Genomic DNA, 26,524 nt, shown 5'->3' with positions numbered 1-26,524 from the left:
GTTGTTTTGCTGTTTTTGCCATTTGGAGTTTATCCTGGTAAATGGTACGAAATGCAGCTCAGATTTTATTTTTTCCAGATAGCTATTTAGTTGTACCAGCACCATTTACTGAAAAGTTCAACTTCTTCCTAAAATATAGCAAATCCCTATATATAGTTTGGTTGCTTTCTGGACTTTCTATTTTGTTCCCTAGTCTGTCTCTCTACCTAAAAAGTACATATTTTTTAAATTTCTGAGATTTTACAGTATGTTATAGTATCTGGTAAGGCTTAGACAAAATTTGCTCTCCCTCTCCACCCCTCCTGCAACACACACACATACATTGCTCTTCTTTTTCAAGATTTTCCTGGCTGCTCTGCTTTGCTTATTTTTCCCATATGAACTTCAGTTTGCCCAGTGTCAGGGGGAAAAGGTATTGTTAGTTTTATTGGAGTAACTTATGAGGTTGGATCTTACTATCTTTGAACATGATATGTCTTTATATACATTCAAGTTATCTTTGTTCCTGCAGTAGTATTTTACATTTTCTTCATTCAGTTTTGCACATTTCTAAGCTTATTCCCAGGTTTTGGTTTTTGGTTTTTGGTGTTTTTTTTTTTTTTTTTTTTTTTTTTTTTTTTCTGGTTTTCTTTGAGATGGAGTCTGGCTCTGTTGCCCAGGCTAGAGTGCAGTGGTGCGATCTCAGCTCACTGCAACCTCTGCCTCCCTGGTTCAAGTGATCCTCCCACCTCAGCCTCCCAGGTAGCTGGTACTACAGGAGTACTTCACCTTACCCAGCTAATTTTTGTATTTTTAGTAGAGACGGGGTTTCACCATGTTAGTCAGACTGGTCTTGAACTCTTGACCTCAGGTGATCCACTCCCCTCACCCTCCCAAAGTACTGGGATTACAGACATGAGTCACCTCACCTGACCTTATTCCTAGGTTTTTTTCTTTGTTGTTTTTTTTGTTTGCTTGTTTGTTTTTTGTTTTTTTTTGACAGGGTCTCCCTTTGTTGCCCAGGCTGGAGTGCAGTGGAGCAATCTTAGCTCACTGCAGCCTCTGCTTCCCAGGCTCACGTGATTCTCCTGCCTCAGCCTCCCAAGTAGCTGGGACTACAGGCGCCAAGACACCATACCCAACTAATTTTTGTATTTTTGGTAGAGACAGGATTTCACCATGTTGCTCAGGCTGGTCTCTAACTTCTAAACTCAAGTAGTCTGCCCACCTCTGCCTCCCAAAGTGCTGGAATTACAGGTATGCGCCACCATTCCTGGCCTTATTCCCAGTTTTTTAATCTTTATTTTTGTATTCATAATGAAAGAAAAGACCCTATTTATAACACTTGCTGATTATAACACTTACTAATTAGTTTTTATGTATGAAAGCTATGGTTAATACAATTTATTATGTTAATTATAAATTATTAATTTTAGACACTGCTACCTTACTGAATTATCTTCTTGTTTGTAGTAGTTTTTTAGTTGAGTCTCTTGATTTTCCCAATATGCAGTTATATTGCCTTCAAACAGTAAGAGTTAAACTCATCTTTTCTAATTTATATGCATCTGCCTTTCTCTTGTCTCTTCTATTACATTGTAAATATCAGTGGTGTTGTGTGCATCTCTGTCTTACTCCTGACATTAGTGAGAAAGGCTCATGTTTCCCCATAAAATATTTGCTGACTTTTGGGCTGATACACACACACACCCCATCACATTAAAAAAATATATATCAGTTGCTATTTTTTTATTTTTTAGAGTTAGGGTTCTCACTGTGTCATCCAGGCTGTAGAGCAGTGGCATGATTATGGCCCACTGCAGGCTTGAACTCCTGGGTTCAAGTAATCATCCCACTTCAGCCTCCTGAGTTACTACGATTACAGGTGTGAGCCACTGCACCCAGCTCTTCCTATTTGATTCAGGACATTTTTTCTTATCAAGAATAGGAGTTGAATTTTGTCAAATACTTCTGCAGTATATATGGAGAGATAATGTGGTTTTTCTTAGGTTTATTAATATATATAGTCACATTTTAAAATACATTCTCAGATTTATAAAATTAAGTATGTTACAATTTATAGCTAATGTTTTGTAAAGAAGGTCTTAACATTATGCACTGTTTCTCTCCTATGTGGCTTTTCTGTCATTACCCAATGCTGTGTTGTATATTTGCAGCCAGTGCCGTAAGTGGAATTTTTTTTTGTTATTCCAATATTTAATAAAATTAAGGTGATGTTGGGCATGGTGGCACACACCTGTGATCCCAGTTACTTGGAAGGCTGAGGTCGGAGGATTGCTTGAGTTCAGGAGTTTGAGACCAGCTTGGGCAACATAGGAAGACCCCATCTCAAAAACACTGCATGAAATTAAGCTGATAATTTGATTTGACCAGTGGACTGAAGATTCCCCTCAACATGGCAGAAGAGGAGGGGGCTCTATTTCAGCTGACCTTTTGATGACCACTTTTTTCCTTAATATTTTTTGTCTCCAAGCAATTGTGGAAAGAGAAAGGATTATAGGATCAGGAGCAGGAAGAAAAGTGTTTGAGTTAATTAATCCTTCTGGCTAGATTCCAGTTAGTTTGATGTTTCAAATAAATGCCATAAAATGAACATTGTTTTACATGTTTGCTTCAGCATTCCTTTCCTCAGAGCCATACTGTCCAATGCTGAGCACTTAAATTGTGGCTAGTAAGGTGTTGTAAGTGTAAAATGCACAGTGATTTTGAAAACTTAGTATAAAAAAAGAGTATAAAATAGCTCAGTAATAATTTTTATATTGATTATATGTTTAAAATGATATTTGGATATATTGGGATAGATATGTCATTAAGATTGTCACCTGTTTCCACTTTTTTTTATGTAGCCACTAGAAAATTTTACATTGCACATGTGGTTCACATTATACTTCCGTTGGACAGCACTGGTTTAGAGGTGGTAGATGTGTATATATTTATTTATACATTATATCCTCTTTTACACCTTGTTTCTTATGAGAATAAACTTTCATGAACACTATAATAATCATCCTGCATTATAACAGATTACACCTTCTCTGATTTTTCTTTCTTTTGCTCTGTTTCTTTATTTTGAGACAGTCTTGCTCTTTTGTCCAGGCTGGAATGCAGTGGTGCGATCTCAGCTCACTGCAACCTCCCGCCCGGGTTCAAGTGATTCTTCTGCCTCAGCCTCTCAAGTAGCTGGGATTACAGGTGCCTGCCAGGACGCCCGGCTAGTTTTTGTATTTTTAGTAGAGACAGGGTTTCACCATGTTGACTAGGCTAGTCTTGAACTCCTGACCTCATGATCCACCCACCTTGGCCTCCCAAAGTGCTGGGATTACAGGCGTGAGCCACCACGCCCACCCTTTTTCTTTTTTTAAGATACAGGGTAGGCTTGGCACAGTGGCTTATGCCTGTAATTCCAGCACTTTGGGAGGCCAAGGCAGGCGGATTACCTGAGACCAGGAGTTCAAGACCAGCCTGGCCAACATGATGAAATCCTGTCTCTACTAAAAAAAAAAAAAAAAAAAGTAACTGTGTGCGGTGGCTTATGCCTGTAATCCCAGCACTTTGGGAGGTCAAGGCAGGCAGATCACTTGAGCTCAGGAGTTCAAGACCAGCCTGGGCAACATAGAGAAACTCTGTGTCTACAAAAAGTACAAAAAGTTAACTGGGAGTGGTGTTGCATGCTTGTGGTCCCAGCTACTTGGGAGGCTGAGATGGAAGGATCGCTTGAGCCCAGGAGGTCAAGGCTGCCATGATCATGCCACTACACTCCAGCTTGGGTGACAGAACAAGACCCTGTCTCAAATAAAAAGAGAAGGAGAGAAAGAGACAGACAGACAGACAGACAGGGTCTTGTTCTGTCATCCTGGCTGTAGTGCATCATAGCTTACTTATAATCTTGAACTGGGCTCAAGTGATCTTCCTGCCTCAGCCTCCTGAGTAGTCAGGATTACAAGGGCACACCACTTTGTCTGGCTTTTTTTCCTATTTTTTGTAGAGTCTTGCTATGTTGCCCAGGCTGGTCTCGAACTCCTGGCCTCAAGCAATCCTCCTGCTTTGGCCTCCCAAAGCGCTTGGACTATAGACATGAGCCACCACGCCCAGCCTTATTTTTCTATTTAATTATTTCCAAGAAAATGTAGTTCCTTCCATATACCCTTGACATTTTCACATAAATTAAATGCAATAGGCCTCTTGTGCTTAATACCAGCACTTAAGAACTGATATGACTATAGAAGGGAGTGAGTTTGAAGTCTTTCTACTTTTTCCCTTATCCTGTAATAGAAATTCCCTAGCTTAGAATAAAATTTGCTTTAACATTTCTTTAACTTTCCCCCTATTACCGTAAAAAAGCAGTTTCCCCTCCACATTCTTTGCAGGTAGAGCTGAGGTTAGGCATCTATCTTGTTCCAATAGCTTGAGTGTTTTTGAATAGTTCATTTCTTAACTTTTTTGTTCTTCAAAAACAGAAACAATTAAATTACTCCTAAAGTCTTTTTTATCTTGGCTTTTGTTACATTTTTAGGAAAGTTATATCACAGATGATATTGGAATATCGACTTGGAAGGAGCAGACTTTTCTCTCCCATGGTGCCTTACTAGCAAAGAGCTGCCAAGCTGCAATGGAATTAGCAAAGCATGATGCTGAGGTTCAGGATATGGCATTTCAGTATGGGAAGCACATGGCCATGAGTCATAAGGTATTTTGCACACCCTTTATCTTTTTTCAGTACTTAAATAGCTACAGTGATACACAAGAAAGCTTTTGCTATTTAATAAGCTGCTTTTATATTTCAAAAATGCTTATTGTGTGGTTCAAATCTGTCAGCCCTGGATGATTGTTATGTAATGTAAACAGTATAATTGGTAAGTATTGTGCATTTCTTACAGAAAGCCACAGCTTACTTGAACCAGTTTTGTGATGTTTGTCTTTTCTTACCACCTGAAAGGGTTCTTGAGAGAACTCTTACATATTATTAAATAACATATTTGCAGACTGGAATATATTCACATAATGGAAGAATATTTGTCATTTTTATTACAGTTCCCTTATAGCTTTTTTTTTTTTTTTTTTTGAGACGGAGTCTCGCTCTGTCACCCAGGCTGGAGTGCAGTGGTGCAATCTCAGCTCACTGCAGTACAACCTCTGCCTCCCGGGTTCAAGCAATTCTCCTGCCTCAGCCTCCGAGTAGCTGGGATTACAGGCGCACGCCACCACGCCTGGCTAATTTTTTAATTTTTAGTAGAGACAAGGTTTCACCATGTTGGTCAGGCTGGTCTGGAATTCCTGACTTCGTGATCTGCTTGCCTTGGCCTCCCAAAGTGCTGGGATTACAGGCGTGAGCCAGCACGCCTGGCCCCTTATAGCTCTTTATATAAAACATGTTATGAGAAGTTAATAAAATTCAGAAATATAGTGAATCAAATTGAAAGCTTTAATTTTAATATCTAATTATTTGAATGGGCATATGAAATCTAAAATATCCCAAAATTAGCTGCTGTGTTATTACCTCTCTCTATATATATAATTTTAAATTTAATTTAATATATACTTTTCAGATGTTACTTAAATAGTTCATAAGGAAGGGAATATATACATATATAATATCTCCAGATGAGCTTTTTGCATATTTTATTTAATCTTAGATCAGTTTATTAAGCAATTCTATTTATTAAATCTTTATCTAAATATTTTCCTTTGACTTAAAAAGTAAAATAAAGACTGCCACCCACTAAAAATGGAATGTGTTAGGGAATGATTCTGGAGAATTTTACAGGTTATTTGGAGAATTTTACAGGTTATTGTTAATCATCTGAAATATCCTTTTTTCTTTCTTTCTTTTTTTTTTTTTTTGAGACAGAGTTTCGCTCTCGCCCAGGCTGGAGTGCAATGGCATGATCTCGGCTCATTGCAACCTCTGTCTCCTGGGTTCGAGCATTTCTCCTGCTTCAGCCTCCCAAGTAGCTGGAATATGTGTGCCACCACACCCGGCTAATTTTTGTTTTTTTAGTAGAGGTGGGGGCTTCACCATTTTGACCAGGTTGGTCTCGAACTCCTGATCTCAGATGATCCACCCACCCCAGCCTCCCAAAGTGCTGAGATTACAGGCTTGAGCCACTGCACCCAGCCTGAAATATTATTTTGTTTATTAAAGTATATCTTTTTTTTTTTTTTTTTTTGAGACGGAGTCTCGTTCTGTCGCCCGGCTGGAGTGCAGTGGCCAGATCTCAGCTCACTGCAAGCTCCGCCTCCCGGGTTCACGCCATTCTCCTGCCTCAGCCTCCCGAGTAGCTGGGACTACAGGCGCCCGCCACCTCGCCCGGCTAGTTTTTTTTGTATTTTTAGTAGAGACGGGGTTTCACCGTGTTAGCCAGGATGGTCTCGATCTCCTGACCTCGTGATCCGCCCGTCTCGGCCTCCCAAAGTGCTGGGATTACAGGCTTGAGCCACCGCGCCTGGCCTAAAGTATATCTAATAACTGCATTCCTTAAACTTCATAATTCACTGCATTAACTGGTACTTTCTGAATATAACTAAAACATACTAGTGTATATACATTTCACTAATTTACTCATTTAACTTCTTCTTGTAGATAAATTCTGATGTCCAGCCTTTTATTAAAGAAAAGACCAGTGACTCCATGACTTTTAATCTAAACTCAGCTCCTGTAGTCTTACATCAGGAATTTCTTGGAAGAGATTTGTGGATTAAACAGATCGGAGAGGTAAAATGAAATTACTCCTGTTTTAGGTACCATTAGTAATTAGTGGATTTTAGAACATAATTGGTATTTCTTGCTGATATAAGGCTATAGATGAGCCTTAGGCATATTCATGTAACAGGTAAAATTCTTTCTTTGTAATCTTCATTTTTAAGAGATAAAATATTAAAGTTAGAGATTGCAGTACTGAATTTTTCTATTATCTGAGTTCTTAGAATACTGCAACACAAAACTAGTGCCTGTGGTGAATGCTAATTAACTCAGATGACTTTTTTTTTCTAAAGGCTTTCAAAAATTGGGCTATGGTAATAGCACCACCCTATAACTGACTGCAATTTCCCATCTGTGGACTCTCGCACAAGCTGCAGAATTCCAGGAGCTCCGTCTGTCAGCTCATTGGGTTATTTTAAAACAAACTTGGACCCTGAATACTTGTACTGAGGCATTATCAAAGGGAAAAAAAAAAAAAAGCATGGCGAAGTGGGAGGGGTAAAGGGGCTTGAATTGGGTAAATTTCTCATTTTGGCAGATGAGAGGGAACTTTTTTGATTTTCTTTTAATTCAGAAACTCTAGTGCAAAACTTCTTGTCTTTTTAGCCAAAGCCTCTTGGAATTTATTTAACTTCATGGCTGTAATTGGTTGGGTTAATCTGAGGCTCTGGACAGAGAAACCAGGCACAGCTGAGGGTAGAGGTAGCTACTACCATCCTTAAAGGAGAGAGGATAGGTGGGCACAGTGGCTCATGCCTATAATCCCAGCACTTTAAAATGCCAAGGCGGGAGGATCACTTCAGCTCTTGAGTTCAAGACCAGCAACATAGTGAGACCTCATCTCTACAAAATTAAAGTTTTTGAAATTAAAAAAAAAAAAAAAAGGCTGAGAGCCTGAGTATCTGCATTCTGAAAGACGATTTCCTTTCTCCCAACCCTTATTGATTCTCAAAATGCTTAAAATTCCTCATATTCACCAAGTAGAAAACTGAGGATTTCTTTCTGAAAAAACTGTCAAACTCAGGAGAAAAGCCCTGCAGACGTGGATATTTGGGGCCTCCTCAGTAAACATGCCATATCCCTGAGCAGTCCTCCACAGCAAGACCCACCATTTGACAAGCCTCAGAGGATCTAAGTGCCCAGAATATCCGCTGCCTTACTCTGAAGCAGAATAGGAAAAGAGGACCACTGGGCATTTGAGAAAAGCTGCTTCCACAAAACAGCAAGTCAAAAACAAACTGATAAAAAGAGAACTTAGAGGAAATAGAGACAATGCAAGCAAAGGCAGATGTTTTTCAAAGCACTATAATCAATATACTTGACAAGGAAGGATATTAAATCCATGGTAGAATAATAGATGATACATTAAAAAGGACAATTCAAGAATAAAAATTAGAATTATAAAGTATAAAAATATGATTGCAGAATTTTTTAATCAGAAGAATGGAAGATACAAATGAAAAAATCTCCCAGAAAATTGGACCAAAAAAATGGTGTCTTAAAAAGAGAAAAAAAGAAAGAAAACTAAGGACTCTTTCAGAAAACCTTATATCTATTAAGAGTCACAGCCAGGCCAGGCACAGTGGCTCACATCTATAATCCCAACACTCTGGGAGGCCAAGGCAGGTGGATCACCTGAGGTCAGGAGTTCGAGACCAGCCTGGCCAACGTGGTGAAATGCTGTCTCTACTAAAAATACCAAAATTAGCCAGGCGTGGTGGTGCACACCTATAAGGCAGAGGCTGGAGTGAGCGAGATTGCACCGTTGCACTCTAGACTGAGAAACAAGAGCTAAACTCTGTCTCAAAAAAAAAAAAAAAAAAGGAGTCACAGGCTAGGTGTGGTGGCTCATGTCTGTAATCCCAGTAATCTGAGCACTTTGTGAGGTGGGTGGATCACTTGAGGTCAGAAAGTCAAGACCAGCCTGGCCAACATGGTAAAACCCTGTCTCTACTGAAAATACAAAAAATAGCTGGGTGTGGTGGTGCACGTCTGTAATCCCAGCTTCTCAGGTGGCTGAGGCACAAGAATCACTTGAACATGGGAGGTAGAGGTTGCAGTGAGGCAAGATTGAGCCACTTCACTCCAGCCTGAGTGACACAGTGAGACTGTCTTTTTTTTTTTTTGAAGGCCAGACACGGTGGTTTACACCTGTAATCCCAGCACTTTGGGAGGCCAAGGCAGGTGGATCACCTGAGGTCTGGAGTTCGAGACCAGCCTGACCAACATGGTGAAACCCCGTCTCTACTAAATACAAAAATTAGCCGTGCTTGGTAACTCACGTCTCTAATCCCTGCTACTCAGGAGGCTGAGGCAGGAGAACTGCTTGAACCCAGGAGGCAGAGGTTGCATTGAGCCAAGATTGCACCACTGCACTCCAGCCTGGGCAGCAAGAATGAAACTCTGTCTCAAAAAAAAAAAAAAGTCAAAGAAAGAGAAAACTGAAAACAGAGGTAAGAAAATTAACAAGTTTTTTGTTTTTGTTTTTGTTTTTGTTTTTTGAGACGGAGTCTCGCTCTGTCGCCCAGGCTGGAGTACAGTGGCACGATCTCGGCTCACTGCAAGCTCCGCCTCCCGGGTTTACGCCATTCTCCTGCCTCAGCCTCCCGAGTAACTGGGACTACAGGCGCCCGCCACATCGCCTGGCTAGTTTTCTTGTATTTTTTTAGTAGAGACGGGGTTTCACCGTGTTAGCCAGGATGGTCTCGATCTCCTGATCTCGTGATCCGCCCGTCTCGGCCTCCCAAAGTGCTGGGATTACAGGCTTGAGCCACCGCGCCCAGCCAATTAACAAGTTTTAAAAAATAAAAATTATGGCCGGGCATAGTGGCTCATGCCTGTAATCCCAGCACTTTGGGAAGTCAAGGTGGACAGATCACTTGAGGTCAGGAGTTTGAGACCAGCCCGGCCAACATGGCAAAACCCCATCTCTATTAAAAATACAAAAATTAGCTGGGCATGGTGGCCCGGGCCTGTAATCCCAGCTACTGAGGAGGCTGAGGTCTGAGAATTGCTTGAACCCTGGAGGCGGAGGTTGCAGTGAGCTGATCGTACCACTGCACTCCATCCTGGGCAGCAGAGGGAGACTCTGTCTCACACACACACACACACACACACACACACACACACGCACGCACAAAAGACACTTTACTGAGTTTATTTTTAATCTTCTAAATTGTAATGTTCATGTTTATTTAAAGCTTTATAAGATAATGATCTTGTTGCCTCCTGGTCAGAGAGAGGAAACACAATTTGCATAACACCTAGGAGGGACATTCCACCCTAAATCTCAAGGAGGTTGCTTATTAATCCTGAAATTAGTTCTCTTTCTGATTTTTTCATGTTATTTACCCTCCTGGATATCTTTGTGATCCTTTCCTTCCCTCCCCCACAGTCCTCTCCTTCAGTTTTGAATTTGATTGCAAGATCCTTAACGATACTAGCAAATTCATCTTTGAATTACCCATAGTACCTGCCGCAGTGGCTTACTTGGAGTAATTACCCAATTAATATTTGTCAAAAAGTGAGTGTGGTGTGGTCTTGCAGGGTGAAACTGGTGGCAGACCAGTTTTGTTAAATACAGTTAAGTTGGTATAACAGAAATGGCTCACAGAAGACCAGGATTTGGAAGGTCTAGATCAAGATTGTCCAGCCCTTGTGGGCCACATGCAGCCCAGAGCAGCTTTGAAAGTGGCCCAACACAAATTCGTAAACTTTCTTAAAACATTATGAAGGTTTTTTTGCAATTTTTTTTTTTTTAGCTCTCACCTACCATTAGTGTTTATGTGTTTTATGTGTGGCCCAAGACAATTCTTCTTCCAGTGTGGTCCAGGGAAGCAAAAAGATTGGATAGTCCTGGTCTAGATTCTAATTTGGACTCTGCTAGCATCTATGTAAACTTAATCACATTCTCTCATATCCTCATTATTCTTTTCTGTAAATTGATGGCCTTAAACTAGATCTTTTCCAAAGTCCCTTTCAGCTCTCAAATAAATCTAAGAAATAGGTCTCTTAGACGAGATGTGTTATAAGAGAAATATTTATCTCTATTAGAAACAGGCTGCGAATGGTGGCTCTCGCCTGTAATCCCAGCACTTTGGGAGGCTGAGGTGGGTGGATCACTTGAGGTCAGCAGTTCCAGACCAGCCTGTCCAACATGGTGAAACCTGTTCTCTAATAAAAATATAAAAAATAGGCCGGGCGCGGTGGCTCAAGCCTGTAATCCCAGCACTTTGGGAGGCCGAGACGGGCGGATCATGAGGTCAGGAGATCAAGACCATCCTGGCTAACCCGATGAAACCCCGTCTCTACTAAAAATACAAAAAACTAGCCGGGCGAGGTGGCGGGCGCCTGTAGTCCCAGCTACTCGGGAGGCTGAGGCAGGAGAATGGCGTGAACCCGGGAGGCGGAGCTTGCAGTGAGCTGAGATCCGGCCACTGCACTCCAGCCCGGGCGACAGAGCAAGACTCCATCTCAAAAATATATATATATATATATATAAAATAGCGGGGCATGGTGGCGCATGCCTGTAATCCCAGCTACTCAGGAGGCTGAGACAGGAGAATCACTTGAGCCCAGGAGGCAGAGGTTGCAGTGAGCCAAGTTCGCACCAGTGCACTCCAGCCTGGGTGACAGAGTGAGACTCTCTCAAAAAAAAAAAAAAAGAAACTTATACAAGTTTTAACACTGAGAAATAGAGAAATCTTGCTCTCAGTGATGGAAGTCACCTGTGATTTTTTTATTACCACATTTAAAATTACTTCTTTACTCTGCCCAGGCCTGTTTGTGTCTTATCTGCCCTTTTGATTTCCTGCTTGGAAAGAGTGAGAATTATTGACTAGACAAGGAAGCCGGGAGGTGACATACTCCCAGTGCCCGTTCAGCACCATTGTGAAGCTAGGAGCAAGGGCACCTCTGGAATTTTCCTTATCAGGCTGTACCACCTCTTCTCCAGCAACTCCTTTCTCCTGAAAAATCTTAGGATTAACTGGCCCTCTTCCATCACAACTGTAGGCCTATGGATGCATGTGCATGTTGACACACATGCACACAACCACACTCTTTCACAAAAGTCAGTTAAGACCGGAAACAGCTGAAAAACATTTGCTGAGCTTTTTCTCCATACTAAATTCTACAGCTCTCTCCTTGCCTTAATTTTAAATTTAAATTTGTAACTGCTGAAAAATAATGATCAGGAAAAAATACTGTTAGTGAATGGGTTATTCACCCTGGGGAGGTGAAGTCATTACTCAGTTATCTCATTTTGATTCCTAAGAAAAGAAAGTAGAATCCTTCAGAGCACCACAGAGCTCTGACTCTCTCAGGGAGTCCAGGGGCTATTGCATGTCAGCAAGCTTTATTTTTAATGATCCTTCTAGTTTTCTGCTGCCATTATAAGTCACCTGAAGAAATAAGAATTATGGTTAGATTTTCTTGGCTATTCCTAATAGTACTGAAATGTCACTTGGGCTTGTGACATTCTGACACTGTCATAACCAGCCATAAAATACCTTAAGTGTACTACAAATTACCATTGCTAAGCTGTAACTCACTTGTCCCTAGATAGCTTACTATTACTCCTTATTCAGAAAGTAAAACAAAAACTGCTAGGTAAGACTGGTGTGCGTGAAAATAACACATGCATATTCTTAAACAAAAGAGAAAATGCACATGCAGATTCTTCATTAATACCACGTGTGATACTCTTCTAGTTCTTTAAGGCATTTTTAGTGGTTTCAAGAGGAATAATATTAATATCATCCTCTATCATAGAAGGCATACAGTGTAGGCATTTGAAAGGACTATATGCATGACCACAAATACTATGAAATGGCTCTAGATATCTCCTAAAATAAAATATTTCTTAAGACTTTCTGTTGCACTTAAGGAAATAAAGTGCTTGACTACAGGAGATACAGCAATAAGTTGCCTAAAGGTTGTCTATGGTCTTGTAGAGAGGGGATAAGAGAAATACATAAATATATAAATGTAAGGAATACTGTAATTCATGCCACTTGGGGAGCATAGAGGAAAGACAATTGAAATTCAGTTGGAAAAGTCAAGAAAGAGGTTTATGAAGTCAGTATTAATAATATGTGAGATAGTCTTGCCGGGCGCGGTGGCTCAAGCCTGTAATCCCAGCACTTTGGGAGGCCGAGACGGGCGGATCACGAGGTCAGGAGATCGAGACCATCCTGGCTAACACGGTGAAACCCCGTCTCTACTAAAAATACAAAAAACTAGCCGGGCGAGGTGGCGGGCGCCTGTGGTCCCAGCTACTCGGGAGGCTGAGGCAGGAGAATGGCGTGAACCCGGGAGGCGGAGCTTGCAGTGAGCTGAGATCCGGCCACTGCACTCCAGACCGGGCGACAGAGCAAGACTCCGTCTCAAAAAAAAAAAAAAAAATAATAATAATAATAATAATAATATGTGAGATAGTCCTTAAAGAAGATTTGATAGCAAAGATGAGAATGGGGGGCTTCCTAGGCAAAGGAAACTGTGAAAAAGTGATACATATGCAGGCATGCAGTGTAGTCCAAGAAAAAAAAGTGTTTTAATTTGGATGGAATGTGAAAAACATAGGGCGATATCAGTGACAGGTGAAGAATTGCTCTGAAATACTAATAACTATATTTAAAAGAGTGGCTTATATAAAAATATGTACATGAATGTTCAGATCAGCAATATTTACAATATCCAAAGGGTAGAAATAACCCAGTGTCCATCAACTGATAAATGGATAAACAAAATGTGGTGTACCCATACAATGGAATATTACTCAGCCACGGAAAGCAATGAGGTATTGATACATGCTGTAACATTCATGGGCCTTTAAAACGTTATATTATAAGCTGGGTGTGGTGGCTCACACCTGTAATCCCAGCACTTTGGGAGGCCGAGGCGGGCAGATCACAAGGTCAGGAGATCGAGACCATCCTGGTCAACATGGTGAAACCCCGTCTCTACTAAAAATACAAAAATTAGCTAGGCGTGGTAATGGGTACCCGTAGTCCCAGCTACTCGGGAGGCTGAGGCAGGAGAATTGCTTGAACCTGGGAGGCGGAGGTTGCAGTGAGCCAAGATCGTGCCACTGCACTCCAGCCTGGGGACAGAGTGAGTCTCTGTCTCAAAAAAAAAAAAAAAATTATAATAAGTGAAAGAAGCCAGATGCAAAAGGCCACCTATCATATGATTCCATTTATGTGAAACATCCAGAGTAGGCAAATCATAGAGACAGAAAAAAGACTGGTGGTTGCCTGGGATTGGGGAAAGGGGAAGGGGGAGAGACTGTGTAATAGGTACAGGTTTCCTTCTGGGGTAATAAAAATGTTTGGAACTTGTTAGTGGTGATGATTGCACAACATTGTGAATGTACTAAATGCCACTGAATTATACTTTTTTAAACGGTTAAAATGATTAATTTTGTGTTATATAAATTTTACCTAAATTTTTTAAAGACGGGCAAAGGAATGTTTGCCTATGGAAAATCAACTTGATGATGAAGTCATGAAGCAGACATTTAAAGTTTTTGAGCCAGATATTATCAAGGTCTGAGCTGTGAGGGAGGTAAATCTGGCTATATTATACAGGATGAAAGGTACTAAAAGATACTAAAAGCAAAGAGATCAATTAGTAAGTTTTTGAAAACCCATTGATAAGTGCAAGAGAAAAGCCTAATCAGATTGTTGGCAATGAGAATGGGAAGATAAGGAGGTTAAACGTAAAACTCACTTCAGAGAAAATGTGTAGGACTAGAAAACTGATCTGATAGGGAGAGGCTAACAGGTGTGGACTGGGGAGGGAGAGTCAGGGGCTAAAACAAGGGTTTTGGACTAGGATAACAGAAAAAATTAAGCCATTAATAGAAATAGGAAAGTTAAGTGGAAAGACTGGTTTAACTTAGTTTCTTGACATGGTGAGTTTGAAGTACTCCATCAAGGTTGATGACCATTGCCTTGGGAACTTGCTGCTGGAGGAAGCAACTAAATTCTACTGTTAGCCTGATTTCTTTACTCATGGCCTTTCTGAGACCTGAGTAGATTTTTTTTCCTGGTCACACTGTGCGATTTAAAATTTCATGTTTGGGGCCGGGCGCGGTGGCTCAAGCCTGTAATCCCAGCACTTTGGGAGGCCGAGACGGGCGGATCACGAGGTCAGGAGATTGAGACCATCCTGGCTAACACGGTGAAACCCCGTCTCTACTAAAAAATACAAAAAAAAAACTAGCCGGGCGAGGTGGCGGGCGCCTGTAGTCCCAGCTACTCGGGAGGCTGAGGCAGGAGAATGGCGTAAACCCGGGAGGCGGAGCTTGCAGTGAGCTGAGATCCGGCCACTGCACTCCAGCCCGGGCGACAGAGCAAGACTCTGTCTCAAAAAAAAAAAAAAAAAGAGAATGACCAAGATAGCAGAGAAAAGGCCTGCCTTGTTCCTTTATATTCTGCTGTCTTTCCAGCTCTGTAACTAGACAGCCCAGCAGCAGCTTCTACCAAACCAATACTCAGTGGGCTGCTCTAACTTCAGGGCTAGCAGATATAGTAGATTTCTGATTTGTGACCCTTCTTTCTGTTATCCCCATACTGTTTTTTGTTGTTGTTGTTTTTGTTGTTGTTTGTTTGTTTTTGTTTTTGTGTTTTTTTCAGAGATGGCCAGCCTGAACTGTATTTTAAATAACATTATAGGGCTGGGTGTGGTGGCTCATGCCTGTAATCCCAGCACTTTCGGAGGCCAATGTGGGAGGATTGCTTGAGGCCAGGAATTCAAGACCCTCCCAGACAACATAGCAAGATCCCCATCCCTACTAAAAACTTTTAAAAGTAGCCAGGTGTGGTGGCATGTACCTGTAATCCCAACTATTCAAGAGGCTGAGGCTAGAGAATCTCTTGAGTCCAGGTCAAGGCTACAGTGGACCATGATTGTGCCACTGCACTCTAGCCTGGGCAACAGAGGGAGACTCTGTCAGACAAACAAATAAATAATTATTATAGTAAATGTCAGTGTTCTTAGGGACAAATGCTGAAGTATCTAGGGGTGAACATCGTGATTTCTAAAACTTACTCTCAAATAATAAATGGTCATGGAGAGAAAGAGGGAAAACAGAAGTGGTAAGGTGTTAGCAACTGGTGAGTCTAAGTGGAGGGCAAGAGTGTTCACTGTATTCTTTCAACCAAAAAGTTTGTGGGAGCCGAGTGTGGTGGCTCTTTCCATGTAATCCCAGCGCTTTGGGAGGCTGAGGCGGGCGGATCACGAGGTCAGGAGTTTGCAACCAGGTGGCCAACATAGTGAAACCCTGTCTCTACTAAAAATACAAAAAATTAGCCGGGTGTGGTGGCAGGTGCCTGTAATCCCAGCTACTTGGGAGGCTGACGCAGGAGAATCACTTAAACCCAGGAGGCAGAGCTTGCAGTGAGCCGAGACCACGCCACTGCACTCTAGCCTGGGTGACAGAGGGAAACTACGTCTCAAAAAAAAAAAAAAAAAGTTTGTGGGGGAAGTTTTCCTTGAAGTTTTAAAAAGATTTAAAAAGAAAATCTTTAAAAATGACAGTTATTCTAAAATATAGCCTGTAACATTTGGGAAGAATAACCCGATAAGTAGAGATGATTAGTCTCTAGCAATTTCTGAACTCCCTGATGTGGAATATTAGTTTTCTGCTTTTAGAAAAAGGTGTCCCCATATCCAGGTTTCAAGTCCAGATAACAGTAGTTAGAAATTGGAAACAGTTCATTTATGTCATCCAATCCTTCTTTGTTACCTGACTTATAAAAAAACGTTTGTTTCTTAAAGTAAAAGACCACATTGTACATCCATTACTTACCAACAGGGAATCTGTCTGCCTTTAGTCTGCAGAGAGTAGTATATAAACCTTTGGAATTAATTCCTTTGTGCATCCTCTCAATCATAATGCTGGCTTTTTTATTTTTTATTTTTTGCTTTTGTATGGAATATTGTTTTACAGTGTTCACTGTAGCTGTCCAAGGAGACCTCCAGTGTCATGAGCACAGGCACACTATCTTGTCTATTTTCACATTTTTAAAAGATAAAACAAGGTTCAAACCACACATTCTCTGTGAACTGCTAAAGATTGGGAAAAAATTACTTTCTTTTCTCTTGACCTGGATTGACAAGAAGCACACCTACAGGAGGCAAAAAGATGAGTGAATCCCTTTTAAAGACCCTGGTAATGAAGCCCTCAGGGAATTGCTGTGTATGGTAGAATTTACAGCAGCTTCTGGGGACGAACAGTGTGGCAGGAAGAGGTTCAGGACTGCTGGCTGTTGAAATATAGATTCCATTTATTTTATATCAGCCTATTTTGGGCCCCTATGAGAAAGTTATCTTAATAATATCTTGCTCTGGCTGGCCGCGGTGGCTCACGCCTGTAATCCCAGCACTTTGGGAGGCTGAGGTGGGTGGATCACCTGAGGTCAGGAGTTCGAGACTACCCTGGCTAACATGACAAAACCCCATTGCTACTAAAAACACAAAAATTATCCAGGCATGGTGGTGGGCACCTATAATCCTAGCTACTAAGGAGGCTAAGGTAGGAGAATCGCTTGAACCCGGGAGGCGGAGGTTGCAGTGAGCCAAAATCATGCCATTCTACTCCAGCCTGGGGAACAGAGTGAGACTCCATCTTAATAATAATAATAATAATATCTTGCTCTGCTAGAAATACACATGAGAAGTGGCAGATGTCAGAACAAAAAGGGAAAAATTGCAGTACTCCATTCTCCTTGAGACTTATGAAGTTTACATAGTTGTTCTCTTTCAGCCTTTTAAGTAAACCCTGATGCACATAGAAGCACAAATTGAAAAAGACATTAGATATAGGCCAGACCAATGATCTGCAAACAAATCAGAATCTCAGGGGTAGGCTATGGAGAATATGCATTTTTCACAAGCTACCCAGGTGATTCCAATACATCCAGCCCAGCATTTGTGAGAGCCCAGCATCTAGGAAGTTCTGGTCTGGTCTGATGCTCTACAGATCAAGAAATGAAGGCCTATATGAAAATGTAAAAATTATTCAAGGTATTAACCAATAAAGGACTAGAAACCATATTTTCTGGCTCCCAACATCCATCTTCCCAGGTCACAATGCCTCTTGAAGTGTTCACAATTAAGATCTTAGACCTCTTGCTGTAATCAGTAGACAAGGCCTTTAATACCTGAAATTTTGAGGTGTATGTCTTGAAATCTCTCTGGAGATCTATGTTAGACGCATTGCTTTTATGTTTGAAGCACTTAATTATACTAATTCTTCTCTGTCCTAGCCTTTTGTTATTTAATTTTCTTTTTTTTTTTTTTTTTTTTTTTTTTTTTTTTTTCCTTTTTGTGGAGAACGGGGTCTCGCTGTATTACCCAGGCAGGTCTCGAACTCCTGGGCTCAAGCTATCCTCCCGCCTCTGCCTCCCTGAGAGCTGGGATTACAGGCGTGAGCCACTGCGCCCAGCCTGTTGTTTAATTTTCATGAAATTGTTGAATTTGTTTTCTACAGATGGAAGCTTAGATTCCCTTCTTTATTTATAAATAGAAGGTGGGTGAGAAAATGAAAATATGCCATTGTTCAATATGGGTAAAAAATTATGTATAAGACATCAGCTAAGGGCTCTACATTACCTACATACTAGCTCACAACCAAAAACATCCTGCTTTCCTAGAACTAGGAGTAAGTAAAATTCGTTTTTCCTGTCATAAAATTTCCTAAATAGTACATAACCAGTACATATAAAGAAAAGCTTCATCCATTTATTCATTCACTCAGACAGTGATCTCAACTTGGGATACAGTTGTGAGCAAGAGAAAATTTCCCTGCTTTCATGGAGCTTGGGAGATTATAGGCGAAGCATGTCTAAAACAGTATTGTATAGCTAGGTGCAGTGGCTCACGCCTGTAATCCCAGCACTTTGGGAGGCCAAGGCAGGATGATCACTTGCATCCAGGAGTTTGAGACCAGCCTGAGCAACATAGTGAGACCCCGTCCCTATAACAAATTAAAAATTAACCAGGCGTGGTGGTACATAACTGTAGCCCCAGCTACTTAGGAGGCTGAGGCAGGAGGATCGCTTGAATATGAGAGGTTGAGGCTGCAGTGAACTGTGATTACAGCACTGCACTGAGCCTGGGTGACAGAGTAAGACCCTGTTTCATCAACCAATCAAACAATCAGTCAATCACAATACTTTGTAACCTCCTAGAAGATAAATTTCAAGAGGTCACACATTTTGATCTGTTCTGTTCATGCCTGTGCCTGTAGTGCCTAAGCAGTGCCTGACTCATAGTAGATGCTCAATGAATATTTGTTAAATGAATGAGCAACCAAGAGGTATAATAGAAGCTATCACTCCTCCCAAATTAACTATTTTACAAAAAGAATAAAGATAGTGTTTAATGAGAAATATTTATGTAGGAATCTAAATCATCATTTATTTGTATCTAACTTGATATATTTTAATTAATTTATTTTTTGAGGCAGGGTCTCATTCTGTCACCCAGGCTGGAGTGCAGTGGCGCAATCACAGCTCACTGTAGCCTCGACCTCCTGGACTCAATCAATTTGCCCACCTCAGCCTCCTAAGTTGCTGGGACTACAGGTGTACGCCACCATGCCTGGCTGATTTTTGCTGTTGTTGTTGTTGTTGTTTGTAGAGACAGGTTTCTTGCCATGTTGCCCAAGTTGATCTCAAACTCTTGTGTTCAAGTGATCTGCCTGCCTTGGTCTCCGAATGCGTGAGCCACCATTCCTGGTCACTATATTTTTATAAGCTCTAAAGCTTTTTGTGAGAAAACATCATATCAGAATGTCTATTGTCAGGTACGTTTGGCATATGTAGATATTATACCCATATATCAGCTGAAAATATGTGTGTGTGTGTGTGTGTGTATACACACATACATATAATATATGTATTATATACCTATAAAAGTTTAAATATTTACCAGAGTTTTTTCCTAAAATGATACTTTTATGTGCAAGCTAAGGTGATCAAGAGTAAAATGATTTCACAGAGCTAGAATGTTTGTTGTGACAAAATGAAAAGGACATTTGGGTGAGACATATCAATAGTTGCATGTTCAGATTATAATGACTGGTAATGGTGGTGTCATTTTATGTAGGCTTCTACTCTCTCAGCTTTCAAAACATTGTAGAGCCGGTGTTGAGCAGATCTAGATTATGTCCATGGAGTTTCTCTGCCGTCATCCCCAACAATGTATCCCTACTGGGTGACAGGGTAGTGGCCAAGCTAAGAAAACAAAGTAAAGTGAGTTTGAGGTTTGAAAATAAGTTGTGATTAAGCACAGGTACTTCAAAGTACTAGCATTTTCTAAGATGATTAGTCTATAAACAAAGTACGGGATGGGAAGAATTTTTTTTTTTTTTTTTTTTGAGACGGAGTCTTGCTCTGTCGCCCGGGCTGGAGTGCCGTGGCCGGATCTCAGCTCACTGCAAGCTCCGCCTCCCGGGTTTTACGCCATTCTCCTTGCCTCAGCTTCCCGAGTAGCTGGCGCCTGCCACCTCGCCCGGGTAGTTTTTTGTATTTTTAGTAGAGACGGGGTTTCACCGTGTTAGCCAGGATGGTCTCGATCTCCTGACCTCGTGATCCGCCCGTCTCGGCCTCCCAAAGTGCTGGGATTACAGGCTTGAGCCACCGCGCCCGGCCTGTCCAGACGGGCGGATCACGAGGTCAGGAGATCGAGACCATCCTGGCTAACACGGTGAAACCCCGTCTCTACTAAAAAATACAAAAAACTAGCCGGGCGAGGTGGCGGGCGCCTGAAGTCCCAACTACTCGGGAGGCTAAGGCAGGAGAATGGCGTAAACCCGGGAGGCGGAGCTTGCAGTGAGCTGAGATCCGGCCACTGCACTCCAGCCTGGGCGACAGCACGAAACTCCGTCTCAAAAAAAAAAAAAAAAGCCGGGCGCGGTGGCTCAAGCCTGTAATCCCAGCACTTTGGGAGGCCGAGGCGGGCGGATCACGAGGTCAGGAGATCGAGACCATCCTGGCTAACACGGTGAAACCCCGTCTCTACTAAAAAAATACAAAAAACTAGCCGGGCGAGGTGGCGGGTGCCTGTAGTCCCAGCTACTCGGGAGGCTGAGGCAGGAGAATGGCGTGAACCCGGGAGGCGGAGCTTGCAGTGAGCTGAGATCTGGCCACTGCACTCCAGCCCAGGTGACAGAGCGAGACTCCGTCTCAAAAAAAAAAAGAAAAGAAAAATGGTTTTACAGAAATTTGTGATAGGCCTACTCTAGATGTCCTTATCAGTAAAGAACATTATATTCAGTCTTCTTATCTGCTGAATTTTTTTGAGACAGAGTGAGAAGTGGCTCAATGCAGTCAAAAGGAAAATTCCACCCCTAAGTTACTGTCAGTCATAGTTTCTCCATGGTTTGCCTTTCAGTCTTCGACTACAGAAGTTCAACTTTCTAACTTTAAACAAATGCTACTTTCGACACTCTTAACCACTACATGATAAGCACTGGACGATGAGAATATTGAGAGAACATGAAGAGGAGATGATTAGAAGAGAGGCAACATTGACAGTGAGGAAATGACAGATGTGCTCAGGGTTGAGTTGTTTGACCACAGGAACAATTCTCTAGAACTCCCAGTTTGTGCCTCTGTGAGTGGAAGAAAACACACTCAAAAGTGTTTTATACAGTCTCAACAATAGTCAACACAGGACACTTCTGTGACCCAACATGCGAGGATTTCTCCCCATCAACAAGCAAGCGATCACTTCAGCAAGCTGACACCAGCTGAGTGTCTCTAACTTACTTCTATTCCGACGCTTTTTTTTTTTTTTTTGAAATGGGAGTCTCACTTTGTTGCCTAGGCTGGAGTGGAGTGATACTCACAGGCACAATCATAGCTCGCTGCAGCCTCAAACTCCTGACCTTAAGCAATCTTCTCACCTCAGCCTCCCAAGTAGCTGGGACAACAGGCACATACCATATTTTGACACTATCTACCTGGAGATAGCATCAGATCCTACAGGTTGAGCGCTCAAGACTGCACCCACCCCTTACCCCACCACTGCCTTCAGATGCCATTCACAAGCTCCAGGTTACCTGTGCTTCTGATTGACTGGCTATAATGACCGGCTATAAAGTGAGGATCCCACGACCACTTCCTTGGGTTCAGTTAATTTGCTAGAGCAACTCCCAGAACTCAGGGAAACACTTTCTTTTTGATAGCTATGTGAATTTTGGAACAGAAACACTTATACTTACCAGTTTATTTAAAGACTATTACAAAGGACACAGATGAGTAGATGCATAAGTTAAGACATGTGGGAAGGGGCGTGGGGTTTCCATTTCCTCTCCAGTGCACCACTATATAGAAACCTCCATGTGTTCAACTCCCCAGAAGTTCTCCAAAATCTGTCTCTTTGGGTTTTTATGGAAGCTTCATTGCATAGGTATGATTGATTAAGCTATTGGCCATTGGTGATTAACTTAACCTTCAGCCCCTCTCCCCTCCCCAGAAGTTTGGGGGTGGGCTGAAAGCTCAAACCTTCTAATCCTGCCTTGGTCTTTGCCATGACCAGTCCCCATCCTGAAGTCAGGAGTTTCCAGCCATCAGTCAGCTCGTACAAAAAGGCATCACTTGGCGAGTTTCTGAAGATTTTAGGAGTTGTGTGCCAGAAAAGTGGGCTATGACCAAATGTATATTTCAAAATATCCTAGTGTCATTTGAAAAGTGCTGCGCCTGAGCAATTCATAGTAGTCAGCAAGAGACAAGGAAAAGGATGGCCAGTGGAAAAAGTGGAAAACTTGTGAGCACAGGATCAGCCTCAATGTCAAATGTCCATTCACCTAAATGAATTCAAGAGTCAGCTGCGAGTTTGAGAACTGAAAGACTAAGCATGTTGGGAAAGTGCTGCTGCTGAAATTTTGGTCACAAGTCATCTGTGGACTATTCATAAGATCAAGGCCAGTCCATATTTGGACAATATCAAAGTGAGTAGCTAGGTCATAAGTGAGCGATACAGATGTGTTCAGGGTTTCCTTACCACTTCTGCAGAAGTTACTGTGGTGGGATTTTCAGTGTAGATAAAACTATTTTGGGAAAAGATGCCCATAAAAACACAAACAAATAAATATAAAATACCTAAGCAGAGAGACTAATAGCTTGGATTTAAAAATTTCTTTAAGAACTCACTCATATTCCTGTTGGTACAATGCATCTTGGTACTAAGTTCAAACTCTTAGTTCACTGAAAATCCTAGAACACTAAAAACCTTCGAAAAGCAGACTGAAGACCTTATTCTTTTTTATAGTAGATTGGTTGCAGAGGCCTTTTGTTTCAATGAAAATGTTTAATCACAATTTTAGAGTGGTTTGTGATGGTGCCAACAGCAGCTACGTGTGAACAGTGTTTTATAAGTTTCTTTTTTTTTTTTTTTTGAGACAAATCGCTCTGTCACCCAGGCTGGAATGCAGTGGCCGGATCTCAGCTCACTGCAAGCTCCACCTCCCAGGTTTATGCCATTCTCCTGCCTCAGCCTCCCGAGTAGCTGGGACTACAGGTGCCTGCCACCTCACCCGGCTAGTTTTTTGTATTTTTTAGTAGAGACGGGGTTTCACCGTGTTAGCCAGGATGGTCTCGATCTCCTGACCTTGTGATCCGCCCGTCTTGGCCTCCCAAAGTGCTGGATTTACAGGCTTGGGCCACTGCGCCCGGCCCTTATAAGTTTCTTACTATGAAAATAAGAAGAGGGCTGGGCGCAGTGGTTCACACCTGTAATCCCAGCACGTTGGGAAGCTGAGGTGGGTGGATCACATGAGGTCAGGAGTTCGGGACCAGCCTGGCCAACATGGTGAAACCTTTGTTTCTACTAAAAATACAAAAATTAGCTGGGCATGGTGGTGGGTGCCTGTAATCCCAGCTACTGAGGAGGCTGAGACAGGAGAATTGCTTGAACCCGGGAAGTAGAGTTTGCAGTGAGCCAAGATACACCACTGCACTCCAGCCTGGAGGACAGAGCAAGACTCTGTCTCCAAAAGAAAAAAAAAACAAAATGCAGTCATCTTCAGATAAATTTTTAAAGGATTCTATAGCAGCAAGAAGGGTCAGGACCAATTTTTTTTTTTTTTTTTTTTTTGAGACAGGATCTCAGTCTGTCACCCAGGTTGGAATGTAGTGGTGCAACTATGGCTCACTACAGCTTCAACCCCCCAGGCTCACACAATCCTCTCACCTCAGCCTCCTGAGTAGCTAGGACTACAGGCACATACCACCACACCCAGCTAATTTTTTTATTTTTTGTGGAGATGGAGTCTCACTGTGTTGCCAGGACTGGTATTGAACTCCTGGGCTCAAGTGATCCTCTTGCCTCAGCCTCCCAAAGTGCTGGGATTACACATGTGAGCCATTGTGCCCAGCTTTAGGACCAATATTATGAACTTTTTTTTTCTCTCATGGAAGTAATCTGCCTATGTTAATTACCTGTATAATGTAAATTTGGACTCAGGAGCAAAATGGTCTAGAGATCTAACCCATTTGTAAGTTGGAAGACTCTTGTTCTATGCAGATGTGGCAGGAGAAATTTTATCCTGACGTCTGTAGAACACAAATTGACCTGCCAGCAAAAACTAACCCTGATTGTTATGTTAAGATTTTTTTCTTTTTGAGACAGAGTCTTGCTCTGTCACTCAGGCTGGAGCGCAGTGGCGCAATCTTGGCCCACTGCAGTCTCTGCCTTCTGGGTTCAAGCGATTTTTCTGTCTCCTCGGCCTTCTGAGTAGCTGGAATTACAGGCACCTGCCATCACGCCTGGCTAATTTTTGTATTTTTAGTAGAGATGGGGTTTCACCATGTTGGCCAGGCTGTCTCAAACTCCTGACCTCAGGTGATCTGCCTGCCTTGGCCTCCCAAAGTGTTGGGATTACAGGCATGAGCCACCACACCCAGCCAAATTTAGAGCATTACTAAGAGTGGAACAGCCTGACATTTTGTGCCTCCTGAATTGATGGAGTGTGTAATATTTCCACATAAAGTATTTTTGCCAAAAATGTTTAATCTAAATCTTAGCAGGCTTCTCCAGACCCAGCTTTCAGTTTACAAGCAAAACAGAAACAAGTTAAATGATGCAATGAAGAAAGAAGAAAAAGGAATTTTATGAAACAACTATCCTTGTCTTCTCAAAAAGTCAATGGTTTTTATGAAAATAAGCTAATGGCTTTTATTTTCATTCTGTGAAAAATGGGGAGAGACTAGTCTAGGCAAAAAAGAAGAAACTATAATAATAATAAAAGGCAACAAAAGAGACATAAAAACCAGAATGCAATGTGTAAATCTTGATTAATTCTGGTTTTGCCGGAAAAAAGCTATACAAGATATTCTTGGAAAAGTTGGAGAAATTTGAATATAGATTTGTGTTAGATGATCTGGCATTATTGTGAGTTCATTAATTTTGATTGTGGTCATGGGGTGACGTATGAGATGCCGCATGTGTATAAGATACGTGCTGAAGCATGTGACGTGAAGACTTGTGACATCCACTCCTGCCAGATCTAGATAGAATGTCTATGCGTACTCAGTGAACTGTTCATTTAACTTTTCTATATGCTTGCAATTTACATGGATTATAATATATAGTTCAATATGTATATTAAATCGAGAGAGGGAAAGGGGGAAGAGAAGCTGAGTTCTATTCTTTGAGAACAAAAATTATAGAAGCACTAAACTTTTAGAGAAGTAACAAATTAATTTTCCCCTCTTCTTTTGTAGGCTCAAGAAAAAGGAAGATTGGACTATGCTAAGGTAGGCAAATTTTATACATACTGTACTATTTTACACATTTCAATTTGGTGTTTGGTTTTCGTTTATATTTGAAAGGTCAAAAGAGAATTATCACACTGAGAACTGAGGGACATTTCCTGTTAAGAAACAGGCAATAGCACATGGAATAAGGTTCATTCAACAAGAAGTCTATTTATTATTGAGTACCTGTTTCATTCCAGATATTGTATTGAGAATACAACGGTGAACTAGATGAAGTCTTTCCTTTCAGAATATTTACAATTCTAGTGGGGAAAATCGATAACTAAATAAAGGGCTAAATAAATAACGTAATGTCAAGTGTCAGTAAGTGTGATGAGGAAAAATAAAACAGTAAAATCACTAGCCGTTGTTGAAAGATGCCTATGGCCTGTGGATGGAAGACAACCTTTTTGGCCATCAGATAATACCTGGAAAGCACCTTACAGGACAGACTTGAACTCCCAAAAGCAAGAGTTCTCACATCACCTGTGGAACTTTTGAAAACACACGTGCCTAGGTACCACCGCATCAGACCCTCTTTCACCAAGAACAGAATCCCCTGATGGAGAGAGAGGTACAGGAGCAGGCTAGAGTGGTTTGAAAATGTCTCCACAGATAATTCTGACACACAGCTCTGGTTAAAAACTGCTGCGGGAGGTCAGATTTCAGTGCATCAGTACAGGCCTAGGAACACACTTAGATCACGTTCTGTTTTCCCCTCAGGGACAAATGGAACATTTAGCAGGTATATGGCATGTGTACAGCTGCTTGGCTAAAAGAACATGTCAACCATCTGATTTATGCAGCAATCCAGGATGTGAGCACACCTGCACTCCAAAGACAGGGAAGGAGAAACACGACCCGGAAGGGTTCTGTTTGCCATGGGACAACCAAAACCCTCAAGGGCCTCTCCAGAGCTGACCCGGAACCTTGCACTCTCCTGGCAGCCTAGTGGGGCACACCCATGGCCCCCGCCTTTACTCTCCTTTCCTTGCTGAAAATAAAGTCTCTCTCTCTCTTTTTTTTTTTTTTTTGACAATTAAAAAATAGATTT

The 26,524-nt window shown here is 41.7% G+C and overlaps 1 protein-coding gene across 4 annotated transcripts in view; it reads left to right on the top strand.

The window, feature by feature from the left end:
- Positions 1–26,524, top strand: part of PDSS2 (decaprenyl diphosphate synthase subunit 2) — a 308,361-nt gene that overhangs the window by 244,568 nt on the left and 37,269 nt on the right. For 2 of the 4 annotated variants that reach the window (XM_033234756.1, XM_033234758.1), the window contains exons 5-7: positions 4,514–4,687; positions 6,581–6,712; positions 25,438–25,470. In XM_033234756.1, the coding sequence (XP_033090647.1) occupies positions 4,514–4,687; positions 6,581–6,712; positions 25,438–25,470 (339 nt within the window). Of the gene's footprint in view, positions 1–4,513; positions 4,688–6,580; positions 6,713–25,437; positions 25,471–26,193; positions 26,489–26,524 lie in introns of those variants that run through there. The other 2 variants (XM_033234757.1, XM_033234755.1) reach the window with 2 other exon arrangements.

The sequence above is a fragment of the Trachypithecus francoisi genome, unplaced genomic scaffold, assembly GCF_009764315.1.
Source record: "Trachypithecus francoisi isolate TF-2019V2 unplaced genomic scaffold, Tfra_2.0 Lachesis_group15, whole genome shotgun sequence".
Lineage (NCBI taxonomy): Eukaryota > Metazoa > Chordata > Mammalia > Primates > Cercopithecidae > Trachypithecus > Trachypithecus francoisi.
This window is presented reverse-complemented; position numbering and strand designations above follow the sequence as displayed.